Here is an 18613-nt window from a genome sequence, read left to right as displayed (position 1 = left end):
GTGACTTTCCTTGTAAACATTCCCAGCGTTCTTTCCTTTGAAAGCATCTGTTGTCATCTGTTAAAATCTCTATAGGAGGAAATTTTGAATGCTTTCTGTTTAATCAGCCTTGACATCGTTACACCTAATGAGGACCACTGAAAAGTGACAATGATATCCCGAGATTTTATTTCATATATTTGTCAGATCACGTCAAAAGGACTAGTTCAGCATTATGGGAAATGTGTTTATTTACTATCTTGCCTAGAATAAGATGAGAGCCAGCAGCTGTTAGGCTGCTGGCTGTATATTTATTGTAAAATTATTGTACTCAGCCAAGAAAGAGTCTGGCACCTCCATCTTTTTTTACTCTATGGTTTTGGAGCTGATTAATCAAATGAGATTTAATGTTTTAAGTAGTTAGCTTAGAGGTGTGTTTAGACAGAGTGTGAATTGTGCAAATTTGGCTGCTGGACTGTTTGTCTTTATTTGCGCCAAAAGCCAATGTACCACCTGCACAGAGTTAGCTGTATGTCAGCTAGAATATGCTAGCTATAGTTATGAGGCCTTGAGTTTGGCGTTACAGCCATTGCCGACACCTCTGTCCTGATAGAATCTGACTGACAGCCCAAGGACACACAGCGGTAGCTATTTGTCAGTCACAAGGTAGACACCCTAAAGCACGTTCGACTTCTTTTTCCTGTCCATAGCGTCGCCCTCTGCTGGCCATGAGAATGAGTGCAGGTTTAACGCACCGTGCATTAGCTTCACTTTTCACACCCAGAAGCTCTGTCCACTTACATACTGTCTATGCCAGCAGCAGACAGGCTGTGTTAGCAGGACCGTGCCTTTGTGTGTATGTGTGTTCACTCAGCCTCTGACTGAACTCCACACTCACCAACTCCAGTTCATTTGGTTATTTGTTGAAACATTTTCAACTTGTGTGTATGCATCGTTCCATCACCCTGCCTCCAGAATTCACTCCCCATTCTGACTGAACACACAGTCATGAGTGCCGGTGGGCAGATTATGTTACTTTTGGACAGCGCTAGCCGAGCTGTTTCCCTGTTTTTCCAGTCATTATGCTAAAGTAAGCTGGCTGCTGGTTCTAGCACTATACTTAACAGACAGACATGGGAGTGGTATCTTCTCATTTAACTCTCATAGTTCCCGAAAGTATCACTTAAAGTCGAATCATAAATGGAGAGATTCAAAGTTTAGAACGTGTTTCATATGTTCTTTGCACATTCTGCATCCACCATTAACCAGGAAACTGGATCATAACCCTCAGCTTTATTCAAGTCATGATGGAGCTACTATTTTACAACTAATGTACACAGGTCTACAGTATGTACAACAACAAATATAGTATTGGTAGTCAGACTGTTTTGTTTCAGTAAATTCACAGATGTGGATAACAACCATGCGCTCACACAAACACACACACACACACACACACACACACACACAGCACAGTCATGCCAAAAGAGTAACATGCTCCTTAGAAATCTTGACACCTGCAGCAGGTTCTGTAAAACTGTTCTTCATCAGAACGTTAAAATGAGAGCATCATATCAAAACATCTAATGTCACACTTTCACACCACTCTCTTTTTTAGAAAAAAGACAAAAAAGAAATTAATAGACAAACAGAACAATTCCTTACACGTTGTCATGGCAAGATGTGACAGGTAGGACTCTAAGTTATCACCACCAACAGAACACAGCTCTACGATTAAAGAGAGACACAGCGCCTCAGCTGAGGACAAGACGACAAACAGGAGGACAAGCTGGTTACCTTTGCTGGTTGGACTTGGATCAGTTGGGAGATGAACGGCAGCGGAGTCAATTTTAAAAACAAAACCTCCTACATATAATAAAATGGTCAACCCAGGTTTTTGTTTAGAGAGAACAAAGCAAGCAACAATGTGAACTAAAGAAGAATAAATGCACCGCAGGACAGTGCAGACTAAATAAAGACCGGGTGAATGAAAGAGGTGTTTTCTCTGAATAACAACCCCAGCAGCGATATTGCTGCTGAGCCTTGGCAGTGAATGCAACAGGATTCAAATCCAATTCAAGTTATGACTATAAGTCTTCTGTCTTTCTGTCCTTTTCTCCGGCAGGGAATGAACTCAAAGCACAACATGGTAACATGAACTACATCACCTTTCAAGTACAGACACATTTTCATCTCATATTAATCTTTCCTTTACACAAATCTCAAACAAAACAAACGCTGCTACACTGTGTGTGTGTGTGTGTGTGTGTGTGTGTGTGTGTGTGTGTGTGTGTGTGTGTGTCTGTGTGTGTGTGTGTGTGTGTGTGTGTGTGTGTGTGTCAGCAGGGGGTGGGCAGTAAATGATAAAAAGGAAATGACAAACACTAGTTTTATACATTGTGACAGAAACGCTGGGCAGCCTGAGGAGCTTACAGAGGGAAGAGAAAGCAACCACAGGTTCACATAGGCAACCAGACAGGTTTTCAAGATTTTTAATCAGACAACCATGGCAGACTCATAAACACAGCTCGCACATCTTGGCCTTTCTTCCTCTTCTCTCCATTTCAGTTTAAGCTGACACTTTCCCAAAAAAGCTTTCCCCACAGCGGTACTGTTGTTGGGGCCTGGAGGCTGCAGGAGTTTGGCTTTTCAAGAGAGGATTTTCTCCCGGGTTTCAGGCAGCTTTAGAGCCACCAGGCCTCCGCAGACGAGGGCGGAGAAGGCCAGGAAGATGGGGATGATCTTAGTGATGCCGATGAAGGCTGCAAAGATGAAGCTGGCAATGATGGCCGCAAACTTACAGATCCCATTCAGGATACCGAACGCTGTCCCTCTGCAGAGTCGAAAGGAAGATTAGATGCATAATTTCACGTGACTGACAGGTGTGTGACAGCAGTGTGTATATTTTGACAGTGCACATAGTTTTTTCCTTGGTGAGACCGAATTGCTATCTGACTCAAGGATAAAAAAATATAAAAACAGTATAAGAATGCAAAAGTTTTAAGTGTGATGGCAGTTGAATGAGATTTCCTCTTAAATTCTACTGTATTGTGCCTTTTGGGCCGAGAGAGTAGCTGCTCTTTCAACAGTCTACAGGTTTCTCGGAAGCTCCGTCTCCACCTGACTTTTGTGATTTGATGTTATACTATTTTTTTTTATATATCCTTGCTTGCTTATTGTACAAAAGCATGCTTGGACAAGGAACTTCCAGGTTAGATGTATTACTGTTGTGTACTGCAGCAATATGTTTGTGTTTTGAGGATGACGGCTAACTGATGAGTTTATCAACTTCATCTTAACAAGTTTATGAGTTTGGCTTGAGTTACTGGAGCATAAACTTCTCAAAGCCAAAAAGAGCTGGACTGCGCTGCTAATGTTAGCTTATACTCTGATGATGTAGCATCTTGGCTCACACTCAGTAGAGGCTTCAGTCCTGAACAGGCTTTTTCTAAGGCAGCCCAGCAGAATGATGTGGTTAACAGATGAAATGCTGCCTGCCTCTGCAAGTAAAACTATGTTATTATTACTGCTACTGTGTCTTGTACGCTAGTTAGCAGGGCAACTAGAACAGACGAACACACTGTTTCACCCATTCCTTATGCATTTTTCTCTTGTGTTTTTGTTTTGGAAAAGTCAAAAAGACACTACCCACTTAACTGATTATCCCTCTCGCTGCAGCCCCACGCACACCACTTCAACATGTGGACCAATTCAAAGCTTTACAGGCCGGCCTTGCTTGGTTACAGTTGCTCAGCTATGATTGGACCTTCGCTGTTTGGGTGAGGGGTTTTAGACAACAGCTAATTGTGACAAACCTTACAGGGAATCAACAGAAATGAGCTGAGGTACTCTAGAGATCACACTGGACCTTCTTTCAGTGGTGTGGAGTTGGACTGTACCTTTTAGAGGAGGGGTAGAGTTCCACAGAAATGACCTCTAGTCCGTTCCAGGCAGCCACGCTGGCGCCATAGAAGAGACACTGCCAGCATATAACAGCTCCTTGACTGAAACTCAGCAGCAACAGGAAGGTGCAGGCAGATGACACCAGCATAGAGCCACCTAGAAAAAGATGGATGATAATGTACTGAAACTCATCAGACAAAATCTGATGAATCATCCACCCAGGGTTACTGTACTATACAATATTTACAGGTTCTGCTGGTCTCACCTATTATTCTGATTCGCCCTATCTTGTCCATGAACAATGCTGAGATGATGTTGCCAGGCAACACAGCCAAACTGCCCAGGAAGCTGACCATGTAGATGACAATGTCGTTCTCCTCCTGGAAATTCAGATGGCAGCCTTTCTTTGGGTGGAGAAAGGTGGTGTTCTCCATTCGGCAGTCTTTGAACTTTTCCTGCCAGAGGTCTGCAGAGAACAGAGGGATGTGAAGGAGGCGACACTAACAGTTTTTAGTTTATATTTTACATTAAGCTGTGAGCAGACGTTTTAGCGTCTTAGTGCTGGAGGATAAACGTCTTCCAAAGTGTTAATGCTTTGACTAAGATGACTGTTTGAGTGCAGTATTAATGTTCAAATATATATTTTATGCCACTAATAGTTTATTGATCCTTTAATGATCCCTAAAGGAGCCAGCAGTGTAAAAGTGCAATGAAAATTTTATTAGGCTCGTTCATTACTAATTTTGCATGATACCTGTGTTATAGAAGACAGTGTTTTTGATGGTGCAGTTCTCAAAGAAGGTGTTGGTTGACTTGACATCCTCAAAGTAGCAGTTTTCAAATAGGGAATCCTCAAACTTCACAGATTTAATTTCAATGTTGGCAAACCTGAAAGAAAGGAAAGAAATCTCTCAACAAATTGGAAATTTAAAGATCATGACCAAAATATGGCCAAATGTATATATGTATATATGAGGGGTGGTGTTGAGAAAACGTACTTGTCATGGATGTACTCTCCCTCGCGGTGGATCTGGTTGACCAGAGAGAAGTTGAAGTGGAAACGTTCGACCCGTTCTCGGTGGAACACTCTGACCTTGGACTCGTACTCCTCATACTGCATGTATTTGATCATATCGGGGAACCACACTCCCAGCCCGTGGTAACTGGTACACACAGAAATGCACATAAAAATGAAATGATCTGCGTAAGTAGATACAATCGCAGGGCCAGGTGAGGGTTTTTTTTGTGAGTATATTTTACAAGGACAAATCTCAGTGTGTGTCTACAGCCTAAATAGAGTTGCTACCTGAAGGCCAAGCAGAACCAGACAATAACCAGGAAGAGGCCTTGCAGTCTGAGCTCTGGAGCTGATAATGACATCATGTTAGCCATCACCTGAAAGAGGGACAGATGGACAGACAGACCATTAAGAAAGCCATGCTGACAAAAGTCCTATTCTCTGTGTTCTGTTCTATTTCAGTGTAGTGTAGGAGTGATCTGCAGACCTGTTGCAGCATGGTCACATGTCTGACAGTCCAGCGCTGGAAGGCAGTTCCAGTGTCACTCTGGATCTCTATGAACTCGTCCTCCTGAGTTTGTGGAGTCTTAATGTTGGTCACCTTCATAAAGAGAGAGTTTGGACATATAAAAAATGACTTCATCTTCATTTCAACAGAAATTCTGAACAAACTTTACTTCAAAGATTTTAAACAAAATAATGTATTTTTTCCATTAGTAATTGTATCTTTTACACCAGTGCTTCTCTGGCTTGAGGAGGAAAAATCCTATGAGATAGCTTTCACCAATAGATTCTCTCCATCCATGTAAAATGTGATGTTTGTGACATTTATAATACAAGAAATTCATGTACGATACTGTTCTTCACTAACAGCACAGACAGGTTTGACTGAAATGTTGCTGCCAAATTAAAAATGGGAAAAATATTGCTATCATTTTTCCCCCCTAATTATTTCTGATTTTTTACACATTTAGACTTGTCACTGTAGGAAATGTAAACAATATCTTTAATGATGGCCACATTCCATTTAAGTGCCCCAGCATGCACAACAGCAGGGCCTTAAATGTACGCTTAAGTGTAGTACAGCCATGGTTAATGACATTAATTTCACTTTCCCTGCTGTTAAAATGTCTGCTTTGTGGCCCTGTTGTCTTGTTGTGCATGCAAGTTTAGGCAGGAGATATACTTGCTTTTTAACCACACGTTGACGTAGACAACCGGCTGGTTAACCAGTTAACATGATTGTTAACATACTTGCCTATGTACTAGGTGTGTTACTGGAGGATACCACCGGAGGGCACAGACTGTGTAGAACTTCCTGATTTGCATGATGTAAACTAAGCATGGCCACACTCAAGGTTACTATTGTATTAATTCTGAGATCATGGCAGCAAAAGTGGCAGAAACGATACAATCCTAGATGGTATCAAGCATATTTTGTCACTACTGTTCATATATGTATTACATTTTGTGTACACATGGCGTTCAACAATGTACCAAACAGAGGCAGGATAGGCAAGACAGCCATCATGTGCCTGCACAACTGTCTTACAGTTAAATGGAACATTACAGTCACTTACAGTATGTTATTTATAATATCTGAGGATCAGATGTAACAACCTGCTTACATTTCTTTTCTCAATGAACTGCTAAATTAGAAACGAATGGTGAGAGATCAGGTAAAACTGCACTGTTGTTGTGAATAAAGGCTTACAGTGAAGACTCTCTCTGGCTCCCCCTTGGCCTTCCAGTTGGTGTCGTGAACTTGTCGCAGGACCATCCACGCCTCATCATGTCGGGCATTCTGGAAAAAACACACACATACAACCTCACATATGAACGACCACATAACTCATGTTTCGGTAGCCTTCTTTGAAAGCTCTTGGGGTTTATGGCACATTTATTTCCCACACACAGATGCAGCTGAGAAACAGTGTTCCCATGAGGGCTGCCTCTTATCAGATGGGGAAACGTGTGATAAGTAGGGTGTGTGATATCAACATGTTGGAGCAGCCCTGCTGTAACATACAAATACAATACCACATGTGGTTAAAGGGCTCACAATGTGCTGGAGGAGAAACAGGGGTGGGTGCTGTCCTGGTGGCGCCTTAGCAGCCTTTCGCTACCTTTGCACTGCAGTGGGATTTTGCTGTGGTGGCTGATGACTCAACATTTTTTAACCAATTACAGCCTGATGTTTAATATAATAATAGACAGCATACATCTAAATAGTTTGGTGGTTATTCTTAACCAATCCTGTATTAGCAGGGCAGATAAATGTGTCCTGTGTTTTGCTGTTGAAGTAGACGACATATCTTAATGTTGGGGGTTTTAATCAGACAACACTAGATCTGACCTCCAGGAGAAAACGAGGGCTCTCCGGCATAAAGACGACTCCGATGAGTGCAGCCAGTGCAGGGAAGAGACACACGAGAATGAATAATCTCCAGCTGTGGATCTGGAACTCTGTACCGATGGCAAAGCCCCAGCCTGGAAAGTCACCCAGTAAAGAGCACGTTAATATTTCAAGACCTCTTTCTGCCATATTTTAATGTCGAAATCACTTTTTTACTTGCGTCCAACAAAACCCCTCTTGTCATCCTTTATAAATACACAATGTACTATACAGCAATGCGTCTATTTTTGCATGAGTTGTTTGAAACATTAAATGGATTCAATAGTTGAATGTCAGTCAAAGTGTGTGTGTGTGTCTATGCGTGTGTGTTACCATAGTGAGGGATGATCCCCCAGGCGATGAAGGAGGCGTACAGGCCTCCCAGCATCCAGAACATGCAGAGCCAACTCAGATGTTCTCCACGTTTATCCATCTGCAGGAACTCGGTGAAGTAGGTGTACACTATCGGGATGGAGCCGCCAATTCTGGGGTAAGAATCGCAACACAGTCTTCAAAAAAATGATTCTACTTTTCGTCAGGAGACGCTTTTATTCCATCATCCTCTAAGATTCAAAGGTTCATTTGTTTTGATATTTGGCCTTTGACATTAATGTTATATACCTTATTTTGAATGGTTGGTCCACACGAATGACATGAAAATTGTCTGCTCCCACTTATTACTGATATCTAGCTATGCAGATACCTGTGGTTTTATTCGACGCCTGTCTCTTCCTCCACACCAACACATTGGAGGTGCATGGAATTTGATTTGTAGTGCTCAAAACATTAAATATTATATTTAAAAGACTCAACAGTAATACTGTCTTTAGACACAATCTCCCACATACTCTGGATAATCGACAGACTTTTCATTTTCATGGGAACTACTTTCCACTGAAGAAATAGTTCTCATGAAAACTGTTAACAGCAAGTTTTTGTAATTCAGGGTAAACTGACTTTTTAACAGCAAACAAATAGCCAAGCATTAAAGTTTATGTGCAAAGCAGAAATGTCTACTGTGACAATTTATGTTGCAAATGTTCTCTGCTGTACAAAGACAGCTTTCGTTCATCCGTCTCTGAAGCAGCAATCAAAACCTACAAGTTAACACCCAGATTGGTGACAGTCAGTTCTGAATACTGATGATGAAATGCATTTTGCGAGATAATGAAGAATAGCTGGCAGCAACTGAATAGTTTTTGGTTTGTATTGGACGTGAGTTTTTTCAGAGGGCTCTCAGTATTCAGGATGATGCTGAGACTGTCTAGACCAGTTACTAATATGGCTAATATCAGGGAAAGTTGGCTGAATGTTATATGGCTCGAGCCTGCAGGTTGATTGTTGGCGTCAGTGAAGCAGATAACCATATACACATTACACATTACATGGAGGACAGAAAAACTAGCACTGAGTGTTTCACATCAACACAATCATTGGCCTTTTAGACAGTTTCTTTGTTGTTTTATCGCGATGGGAAATCTTCTTGTCTAGCCTGCTCTGTATGTTTTGTGAAGCCAGCAAAACGGGCACAGTTCTTCCGCAGATGTGAGTGTTAATGACTAACATGGGGCTCATTATCACAGCGAATCACCAACAGCTGAACGTTGTATTTTGGTGACCTTGTATTTTTTGGCTTAGCAAAAAGCTCAGACATCAATATTGCAGGTCTGGGTACACTCACGGTGCAATCATTATCAAAAGAAATGTGTGTTTGAAAGCTCCAAAATCAATCTGTGCATAGCACCAAGGTGCTGATGACAGCAGGAAGTCAGCAATAAAACTCAAATTAAAAACAAGCAAAGAGCATTGTTCACTTGTTTTAATTGGCACAATAAAGAAATGCTCTATTGAAGTAAATAAACAGAAATCTCAATGTAAATGTGTTATATTGCTGAGGAATATCAACTAACAAGTGAGTGGACTGGTGTTCTTGTCCTCTATGTACCTCAGGGACTTTGTTTTAATGGAAGTGCAACCTATTACTCATCTTACTTAAATGTCAGGTATCTTATTTTGGAACAAAGATCCTCAAAAAACAATTACGGGGAGGGTGCGTTTTCCCCTGAATGTTACGGAGAAGCTTGCTTCCATTAAAAGGATTATTTCTGGAAAAGGTCAGTCATTATAAAAGCCTGTTACGCTGTCTTTTGCTCAAGCAAGGCAAATGTAAATGTGAACATGAATGTAAACGTGAACATGAATGTAAACGGGTCTCACCCAAAGCCAGAGCAGAACCTGAAGAAGAGGAAGAAGCCGTAGCCCTGAGCGAAGCAGGACAGGAAGGAGAAGACCAGGTCGATGGTGAGGACGTAGATCAGACACTTCCTCCTCCCCATCTTATCACACAGACCTCCCCACACCAATGCCCCCACCATCATGGCTACATACACTAGCAGACCTGCAAATACACACACAAACACAAACATCAGATGAAGACATTTGACCTTTACACCAGTTCCACATTTAACTCCCATAATGCCCATGTGAGCTCATGAATCACACAGTGTTCGCACCAGAGATAATGCATTTGCATACATATAAAGATAGATACAAGCATCGCTGGAAGGAGTGTACGTACAGCAGATCTGTAATTAAATAGAAAAAAAACAAGGCTGATAGTCCTGATCTCCACAAGGGGGCTCCCTTTACCCTCGTATGAGCACACAGGAACAGAGAAACCATCACACTCTCTGCTCTGATTCAGTGTGACTCATCCTAACATGCATGCTCTGATCAACATTTCCGAACATTCACAAACGTACCAGAAAATACATCTTGGCTCATGATACCGTTCCAACAAAGCCTGAGAAATAAAGGTCTTAATGATTTTGAGGCATCTGAGAGTGATTCACCTACACTTTCCATATCTTAAAATCTGCTTCCAGCTCTGTTCACATGCGATCCTCCAGTTGTCTTTGCTGTTATCAGGGCTTTCTTTTTGACATTTTACCTGCAGAATCCCACTTTAAGTCACAGCGGACTGGAGCCCATCCCAGCATGCACAAGGCAGGAGGTCTACTCTGCCATTTCTTTTTCTTGTAAGGCAACAGCCCTTAACAGTGACCAGCTGTGCTGTCCATGACTGCACCAAGGAGATAATAATGATTATGTGCTTTCTTTTTATGTCTCTGGGGAGAGTAATATGCTCTCTCCTGCTGTCAGTGTCAGGACTCTAACCTGCAACCTCGGCAAACCTCTTCACCGTGTTGTTTAAACCTCCTGCCTGCTCTGTGTTTTTACTACACACAGCCCTAATTACAGTGGGACTAAGCAGCTTAACGGCACGTGGAGCCATGGTGTGCACCTTCCCTGTGGATTACTAGACTATCCAAATGCTCCGGTGCTCTACACGCCAAGCTGCACATCCCTAACTCATTCAACAAGAAACTGCTCAGGGCACAGGGAGACAACCAGTCGAGGCTAACATGTCACCTAATATCATGGCCAAGTTGTTGCTTAAAGCCATGTGTATGCCTTGGATATGTGCACGGACAGGTTGACAGGGTGGCCTTGTGATTAGAAATTCTGTCCTTCAGTGGAGGCTCAGGATCCACCCCTGCAGCAACAAGCTTCTATCTGCCTGTTAAGGTGTCCTTGAGCACAGTGAAGACACAGAATCCCTGGGGGGGAAAGAGGACTTTTCCTTTTTCTTGCAGTATTAAATGTGAAAGCACTGTTAGTGCATTTAGCACATCTAGATGAAGAGACAACGAATCTAGTGGAAAAAAACTGCAGAGTTGCAGAGTCCAGACATACAATATGTCTAAAGAAAGGTTAAAGCCTGTGTACATAGTTAAAACAGAAATGAGGCGTTTTTCAATATGTAGTCCCTGCTCCAACTATTCATAAGTTCAGACTTACAACATACAGTAATGTGTTCACTAAGTGGAAATTTTATGCATCAATACATCAAACCAGGCTGCACTGCACAAACTAGATCCCACACAGAGTTTTTATTACTGCTGATATTTGTAGTTGTAAGTAAGTGCTGTGCATTTAATTGACCCTACTGATAAAACTAACATAAGCTTGCCAATATGTGACTTGTTGGATGTATTTTATTGGAATATGGTCAACATATCTGACAACCACCATGATGTAAATTGGAAAAATTTTAAATTACAATGAACAAAAATAATACAATATATCTCAATCATTAGACAAACACTGGTCACTAAGTCCACCTATAACTAGAGAGACGAGTGACATATCATGTGTATCATTGCTTAACAGACAAAGAAAATCTCCCGAAACCTGTAAAACATCAAAATCGATCAAAAGGAAAATGACATCACGGAACTGGACATTGTACTTGATTGGCATGTGATGTGATTAATGCAAAAGCACATAAGTGCCAAGCACCAACATACGGAGCACCAGGCCAATGCCAAGCAGATTATCTCTATAGCATCAGGAAAGCATCATTAAAAACCATCTCATAATAAATGGATGACCTTTTTAATTGCAATGCTAGTTTTATTGCAGAAGTGCATTAGCTGCAAGTCTTGCAATTTCCTTGAGACAGTTGATTAAATCTCATCAAGCCTAAGATTTAAAACCTGCCTCCTCGTTGTCTCCAGCATTGGGTCTCCCACTATAACCGTCATGTATTTTCTCTCTATAGATTAAACAATAAAAGCACCATTAAAGGTAAGTGCACCGACCATCCTCCTCTTTTTAACAAAAGGTATGGGAGTCTATCTGGTATCCAAGATAAAAGTTAAGATTAAACAGATTTCTGTTCCTGTGAGTGTGGTGAACAGAGCATGAGCCTGAATCAGATAGGATCATTCTGCAGATCTACTTCATATTCTCTGCCGATGATCAGTGCTCCCCTCCCGCTCTGCACAGACGCTGTGATTTCATTTTCGCCAGGCCTTCCTCCTGCTACCAGAGACTGTCAGAGGCCTGAAGCGTATCTGACAGCTCTGCACCGGGCACTGCAGGTCGCCAGGCTCTCTGACTGCTGCAACATGCTCCATATTAGCCTGGGAACACATACTGAATACAATCACCACCGGGTTCCTCATCAATCTCTTGCAATGCCTCATCCCAGGAGCCTGTTGTTAAGATGAAATGAGCGATGTGCAATCTGCCACATCGCTAGGCTACCCTCGAGGCCTGGGAAATAAGGTGAGGGGCTTTAATTTGCAGTTTAGTTGTCTGCACAGAAAGTGAGGAGCAGACGTTTTCAAGGTACATTTCCCAGTAAGTTGGGTCTATGCTGCATACAAATTTCAGTATCTTTTTTGGCATGTTTACTGTTGTGGTACAATATTTGGGAACAAGTGAAGCTAGCAGACAGCTGAACTAAAGGATACATCATTCTTCATACACAGTAACATCCAAAGGATAGTGAAACCGGCGCTTATTTCTCTGCCGTGTATCTAGTACAATTAAACAATTAACATGTGGTGATGCGTCCCTCAGGTCATCTTCCAGACACTTGTAGTACCAGTGCCAAGGCTCACTATCTGGTGACTCAATCTGGTGGCTCACAATGGAACTATACCCTTTCATTACACACAGTGCTGGTTATGTTTGTAATATTTGCATCTGCCTAGAAAGATCCAAGCCTTTTCCTTTAATTTGTCCCAGTGGCTGGGGGATATTTCTGTCTGATGTAGTGGTCTGCAACCATGTGCCATCAAGAGCCAAACATATGCAGGATTTTGCTTCAAGCAAGCACAACAGAATTTCCCTTTTCACTGATGAGTTCCTCGTCCCTGGGTAAAGATTGGAACTCGTAGAGTGACGCAGATGACTGTAATTACTTAGTACTGTAGGTCTCCAAAGGCTGCTTGCTATATTAGTTTTTAGTCATGCTAGCTGCTCGAGGGACCGCAATGTCTGTTGGTCCCTCTTTTGGATGAATTGCCGTGAAATTTCGTACAACGGTTCATGGTGCAAAGAGAGTGAATTCTGTTGACTTTGATCCCCTGATATTTGTGTTCCCATTAGGATGGATTATAGTAACTCTGGTGATCCACTGGCTTTTCCTCTAGCACCATCATCAGATCAAAATTTGATTTGACAAAATACCTGCATAACTAATGGCATCCCATCATGTTCAGGTGTACTTTGCTCTTGGTTTTAATTAGCAAAAATTATCATGCTAACACACTAAACTAAATGGGTGAACATGGTAAACATTATATCTGCCAACCACCAGCTTGCTCAAGTTAGCATTTAGCTCAAAGCACCAGTGTGCCTCAGTGCTGGCTCAGGGAACTGCTAGCATGGCTGTAGACATTTAGTCTTTTTGATTTTTTTTTTTTTTTTGTGGGTTAAAAGTGGGTTAAAATTAAAAAAGCTTTTCCTTTCTCAGTGTTGCAAAATCAATTTTCAAATGGTGATTTTATTTTACAATGACAATTTGAAGCCAGTTCTAAGTTTTCACCACATACACTCAGCAGAAACCTCAGTTTATCTTCCCTCCCTTGCTGTCACTTACCCAGCAATCCTTTGTTGGAGTTGGATATGCACATGTCCTTCTCAGCACTGGGCAGGACAAAGCCCACCACAAAGCCGTCCACACCATCAGCCATTAGTGCCAGGCCCAGCACGAAGAAGAGCATCCACTGGAAGCGTCCATGGCCGCAGTCCTCCATGATGGTCTCATACTGCTCTGGCAGAGCTTCCTCCTCCTCCTCCTGCTGACCAGCTAAACGGGCTTTTCTCCTGGCCTCCGCCCGAGCTGCCCGTCGCGCCTCCTTGATTTCATCGGGGTGGGGGATGCCCTGGTACTCCCCCTCATACATCTGCTCATCATCATCTGCGCCCTCGGTGGCATCGCTAGCAGCATCCTCTTCCTGTGGAGGGTAGTCTGTCTGGTAAGGGTAGCCATCCTGACCTCCATCCTGGGTGTAGGTGTATTCTCCACCTTCTGTCACCTGCTGGTTCACATTATTGTGATAGGGGTCATCCATGGTTCTTGCTGGGCGTAAGCAGAGCAGGACAGACTCTGACTTGTAGCCGTCGTACTCTAAGGAAGCTCTAGCTGTCAGCTATAATGGCATAATCCTCCCAAGGAGCTGTGAGTTGCTCTCAGTGTTGCTCCAGTCCTGGATTCCAGGTGTTCAATGGAAACTGTAGGTATTCTGTGGCTCGATCTTCTGAGGTGTCTCAAATTTAAGGCCTCAACAGCTGTGTTGAAAGACTATTGCCTTCAGCGATTTGCACAGTGCTGCATGCTGAACCTGAAACACAACGCACATATAACAAAGAGCCTGTCAGCATAACAGCAAAGAAGAATGCGTTTTGTAAAGCAGAGACACTGCGATGCAACAGTCCCCTTTGGCACGACCTGCCAAGTCAAGTAATAACATTCAAATATAAAAAGATTAAGGGTACATTAGGACCTTCGACCCTCAACCAAGGACAAAAACAGAGAGAGAAAATCTATAAGAATACACTGTGACTTGCTAACAATGAGTCACATATGTATAGAAGACCAAGGAAAAGAAAGTATGTCTTTGCTGCTTTTGATTTCACTTGCAATTTAATATCAGTTTTGTCTTGTTTTTTGTTACTTTGCTTTAGTTCCCTTTTCTGTCCATCTAATCTATTCTATGTTATGTTTTAGTCCATATGAATGACCTCAAGCCATAAACAAACGCAGATTATTACTCTAGTGAGAAATTAAATGTGTCATGATGCAGGAAAAAGCAGTGCAGGATTTTGAGTCTGCCTTGTAGTCTGCGTGTCATTCCACACAACCAGATAATCTCCTCGTCTCCCCACTCACATGCTCTGACGCCATTTTGATCCATTGCATAGCACTGCTGCAACAGTGGCTCATTCAGATCTGTCTCAATTTTTATAGCAGCTAGAAGCCAGAGGGACCGACAAGAAGACAATAACAAATTATGTTGCATTTTAGGAATTTTGCTTCCTGTCACATGCATTATTGACATGATTAAAGGATTTGCAAAGTGAAGTCAGGTCCAAGTTCTTACCAAATCAAGAAAATGGTTAGCCTGAGGCTGAATCCTCTGGACAGATGATGATGTATTGCAGAAATATTTTGTGGCAGACAACCAAGCTGCATAGCTGAATGCAACACACCACATAATTCATGAGAAAATGTCTACTTTCAGAGTCACAATATTAACTGTAAGAAACGCAAATCATGATTTAACCTTAATGTGCCCAATCTGGTCCAACTGTGTGCCTTTGTAGCTTTTACTTCTTTCTGCCGCAACTGCTTTGCATTGACACTGGGAGGTCCACAGGACGAGTCGAGTCCTCAGCAGAAATTATTATAAATTATGCTAAAGGACAGAAATGCTAATAATGCTAACTGTTAAAAAGCAGTAGCAGTAGCAACTGTAATACAAATAGGGAGAGTTGGAAAGTTGGTCAGCAGACTCAGTGATGACACATTTCGCCCAGGACTGCTGTTTGTGTCCCGTGTGAAACCAAAAGTCAACGCTGACCTATTCTAACTCACATGTTGTACTTAAGTTACTTCACATACGTGACAGAAACATGGTCGTTTAACCCATGATCTTTTCCCAATGCTTTCCAAGTATTTGTGATTCCTAAACCTAAGAAAAACTGCAACTGTCTCACAATGTTAATGACATGAGGACGATATTTTGGGAGTCATTAGCAATTGACCTCAGTTAGATTTGAGGACGTGCTGGTTTTGCAGTTCAAATTATAACAATTTGGTGGAAACAAAATGACTGACTGAAATCTCATCTAATGTAGCATCATTTTTACACAAGATCTCTTAGAGATGTTAACAAGTCACCTGGCAAGTTACATAATAATGTTAAAATGTCCTGTTTGTCTGTGTAGTAAAGATATTTTTTGAATTAATGGTATTTTGCACCATTCAGTTTTCTTCCCCACAGACTGAAATTATTTTTAAGGTGTCACTTTCTTCAGATGGGTGTTACTTGTTACATCCAGAAACAACTGTAGTCTTATCATCCCGACAAGTGGACGGTTGGTTTGGTTTGGTTTGGTCTGTTCTGGTTTGGAGCCAGGATGACGAGCACTGTAATTTAATCCAGATTAAGACTGCAGATTTTTTCATTTTGCCCAACATTATTGTTTCATCATGAAAGTCACAGAGGTGGCCGTCAGCAGCTGTGGATTATGGAGTCTGGAGGCACTGAGATGTAGTTGCTGCTCTTGGATGTGTATTTCTGAAATCCCCAAGTCAGTGTTAAAATGTGTTCGTTAATCAGTTTTGTTTCCAGTGGTAACAAGCGGAATTTCAGAAGCGTGATGTGATCACGATCAACTGAGCGTTTCATGCTGTTTCCTTCAGTGACGTGAATAATACATGAAGGATTCAGGGGAGAAAGTGAGAGGGTGGATGCTCAGTCTGGCTGAGGGAAGCGGTGTTGCTTTCATCATCCTGCTGCAGCGCCTTTACTCACACAGCTGGCGCTTACATAACACTTAGACTGCCTGCACTCGCTCTTCTCCCCACTGTCTGTCTCCGTCTCCCTTCTCTTCTAACTTATTGATCTGTGTTTGTGTTTATCAGTGTATCAACTTGACCCCCCCAACAAACACACACACACACCTCACACTCACACTAACTTAGATGTCAAATCAGCATTTGTGCCTGTGCAGAGTTTGAATAGTTCATGATTTGCCTTCCTCTGAGAGAGTCCCTGGTGTTGAAAAGTCAAAGAGCTCCTTTGAATCATGAAAATCAATGTGAGTCTGAGGTTAAACATGAAGCAGAGAGGCCGCTGCGTGATTCACAAAAAGCTATCTCAATTTCAAAGTGACCTTTTACAGCTCAGATCATTTATTAGTTCGACAGAGCCAAAGTCTGTCGTCTTCGCCTCGTCAGTTTCTGAAGTTTGTTCTACAGAGGCCAGCGCAACCAGACGCACTTCTGGAGTTTCATATTAATGTATGTGGTAACATGCTTCGCTAGACACAGCAGTTGAGCTGCTCTGAGGCCAGTGCTTGAAGACTTTTTCCAGCTTTGGCCTCATTTTGATTCATCCAGTCACCTGCACGTTCTGTATAACCACAGTCTTCCACTGCTGGTCACAGAGCAGCTCCAAGTGCCTTGTTCTGCCTTCATTAGGCATAAGTGCACTGCTCAAAAGCACCCCATCAGTAGCCACTGAGAGTTGGGGAAGTGTTTATTTATTCACTTTCTTCACCCATATTTGCACATCCAGAGACTTGGATGTAGGCTATAATTATATTTGGGAAGTAGAAATGGGGAAAAAAAAATCATTACTCAACTCTACAACCCACAGCTTTTTTCGCAGAATATTTTACTCGTTATCTACCATTGTCAGGGTTATAATTAATTTTCTTTAATTATCTTATGAATTGTTATTTTTCTCAGCTTGACAATGGCTAAATTTTCAGGTGTTTTCATCATCGTAACTGCATAGCCTAATTTCCTCATCAATGGCCGACCGTTTCTACAAGCTGGCACCACCACGGCCTCACTAAACATCAAGGTGAGAGGTTTGATTGCACTGAGGACAGAGATATTAGGTTAAAAACATGTATTATTTTCTGAAAAAAAAAAATGCATCTATTAGACTGCATCTACTACATGTGTTGTATCTGTTGGTGGAATAGCTCAACTGTCAAAACGATGAATTCATTTTAATCTCAGCTCCTCTGTGACCTCGAGAGGTCAAAGGACAATCCATTGTGATTTCTGGAGACGACCTGTCAAGCACATTTATTAGCAACATGTTTCTGGGTAAAATACTGTCACTAGGTCAGTTACGGAGCAGGAATTTCCATTCTGGGCCTCAACAAATATCTTTCTTGTGATATTTTTATGCTGCTGTCTTTGCTACCAGAAATACTAGTTTGAGTGACAGTGGTGTCCTCGTATGCAATAGAAGACATTCAGACTGGTATGAGAATAAAGTCCTCTTTTCTACATTTCATCTTAAATCAAGTATCAGGGTGACTCACGGTTAACAAAATGAGAAGTTGTTATGTAGATGGATTGATTTTATTATATACGTGGTAATGTTGATGGATGAAAATGAACTGACGCTCCATTTTAATGTAGTTTCAATGGATAAAACTAGAAAAATAAATTATGGCATAACACGTATTTTTTCAGTCTACATTATTTTTCACTTCCTCACTAACTTGTCTGACAAAAGAACAAATTCAATAGCACAATGCAGCAAACATTTAAGGAAAATAAAGTTGTCTTACCAGAGTTGGCATTCCCACAACATAAAAAATGACTTCTGAACAAAGCAAGCATAAATACAAAATTGCTAAAGTCCAAGTAGCATTTTCATATGTCCAAAGCCTACATGTCAGTTTATCCTAAGGCCGTACTGCAGCCAACCAAG

General features: G+C 41.8%; 1 protein-coding gene across 1 annotated transcript; it reads right to left on the bottom strand.

Annotated features, from left to right (window-relative positions):
- Nucleotides 1-1253: 1253 nt before the first annotated feature.
- Nucleotides 1254-18613, bottom strand: sv2ba (synaptic vesicle glycoprotein 2Ba). The gene is made up of 13 exons (XM_076742779.1): nucleotides 18471-18613; nucleotides 13750-14494; nucleotides 9513-9693; nucleotides 7629-7780; nucleotides 7257-7390; nucleotides 6615-6704; nucleotides 5388-5501; nucleotides 5189-5277; nucleotides 4881-5045; nucleotides 4637-4770; nucleotides 4148-4348; nucleotides 3879-4038; nucleotides 1254-2812 (listed from the first exon to the last, which is right to left on the bottom strand). Exons 2-13 carry the CDS (start codon nucleotides 14222-14224, stop codon nucleotides 2629-2631), a joined length of 2079 nt encoding a protein of 692 aa, XP_076598894.1. The 5' UTR covers nucleotides 14225-14494; nucleotides 18471-18613; the 3' UTR covers nucleotides 1254-2628.

The sequence above is a fragment of the Chaetodon auriga genome, chromosome 1 (genome assembly GCF_051107435.1).
Source record: "Chaetodon auriga isolate fChaAug3 chromosome 1, fChaAug3.hap1, whole genome shotgun sequence".
Taxonomy (NCBI): Eukaryota; Metazoa; Chordata; class Actinopteri; order Chaetodontiformes; family Chaetodontidae; genus Chaetodon; species Chaetodon auriga.
This window is presented reverse-complemented; position numbering and strand designations above follow the sequence as displayed.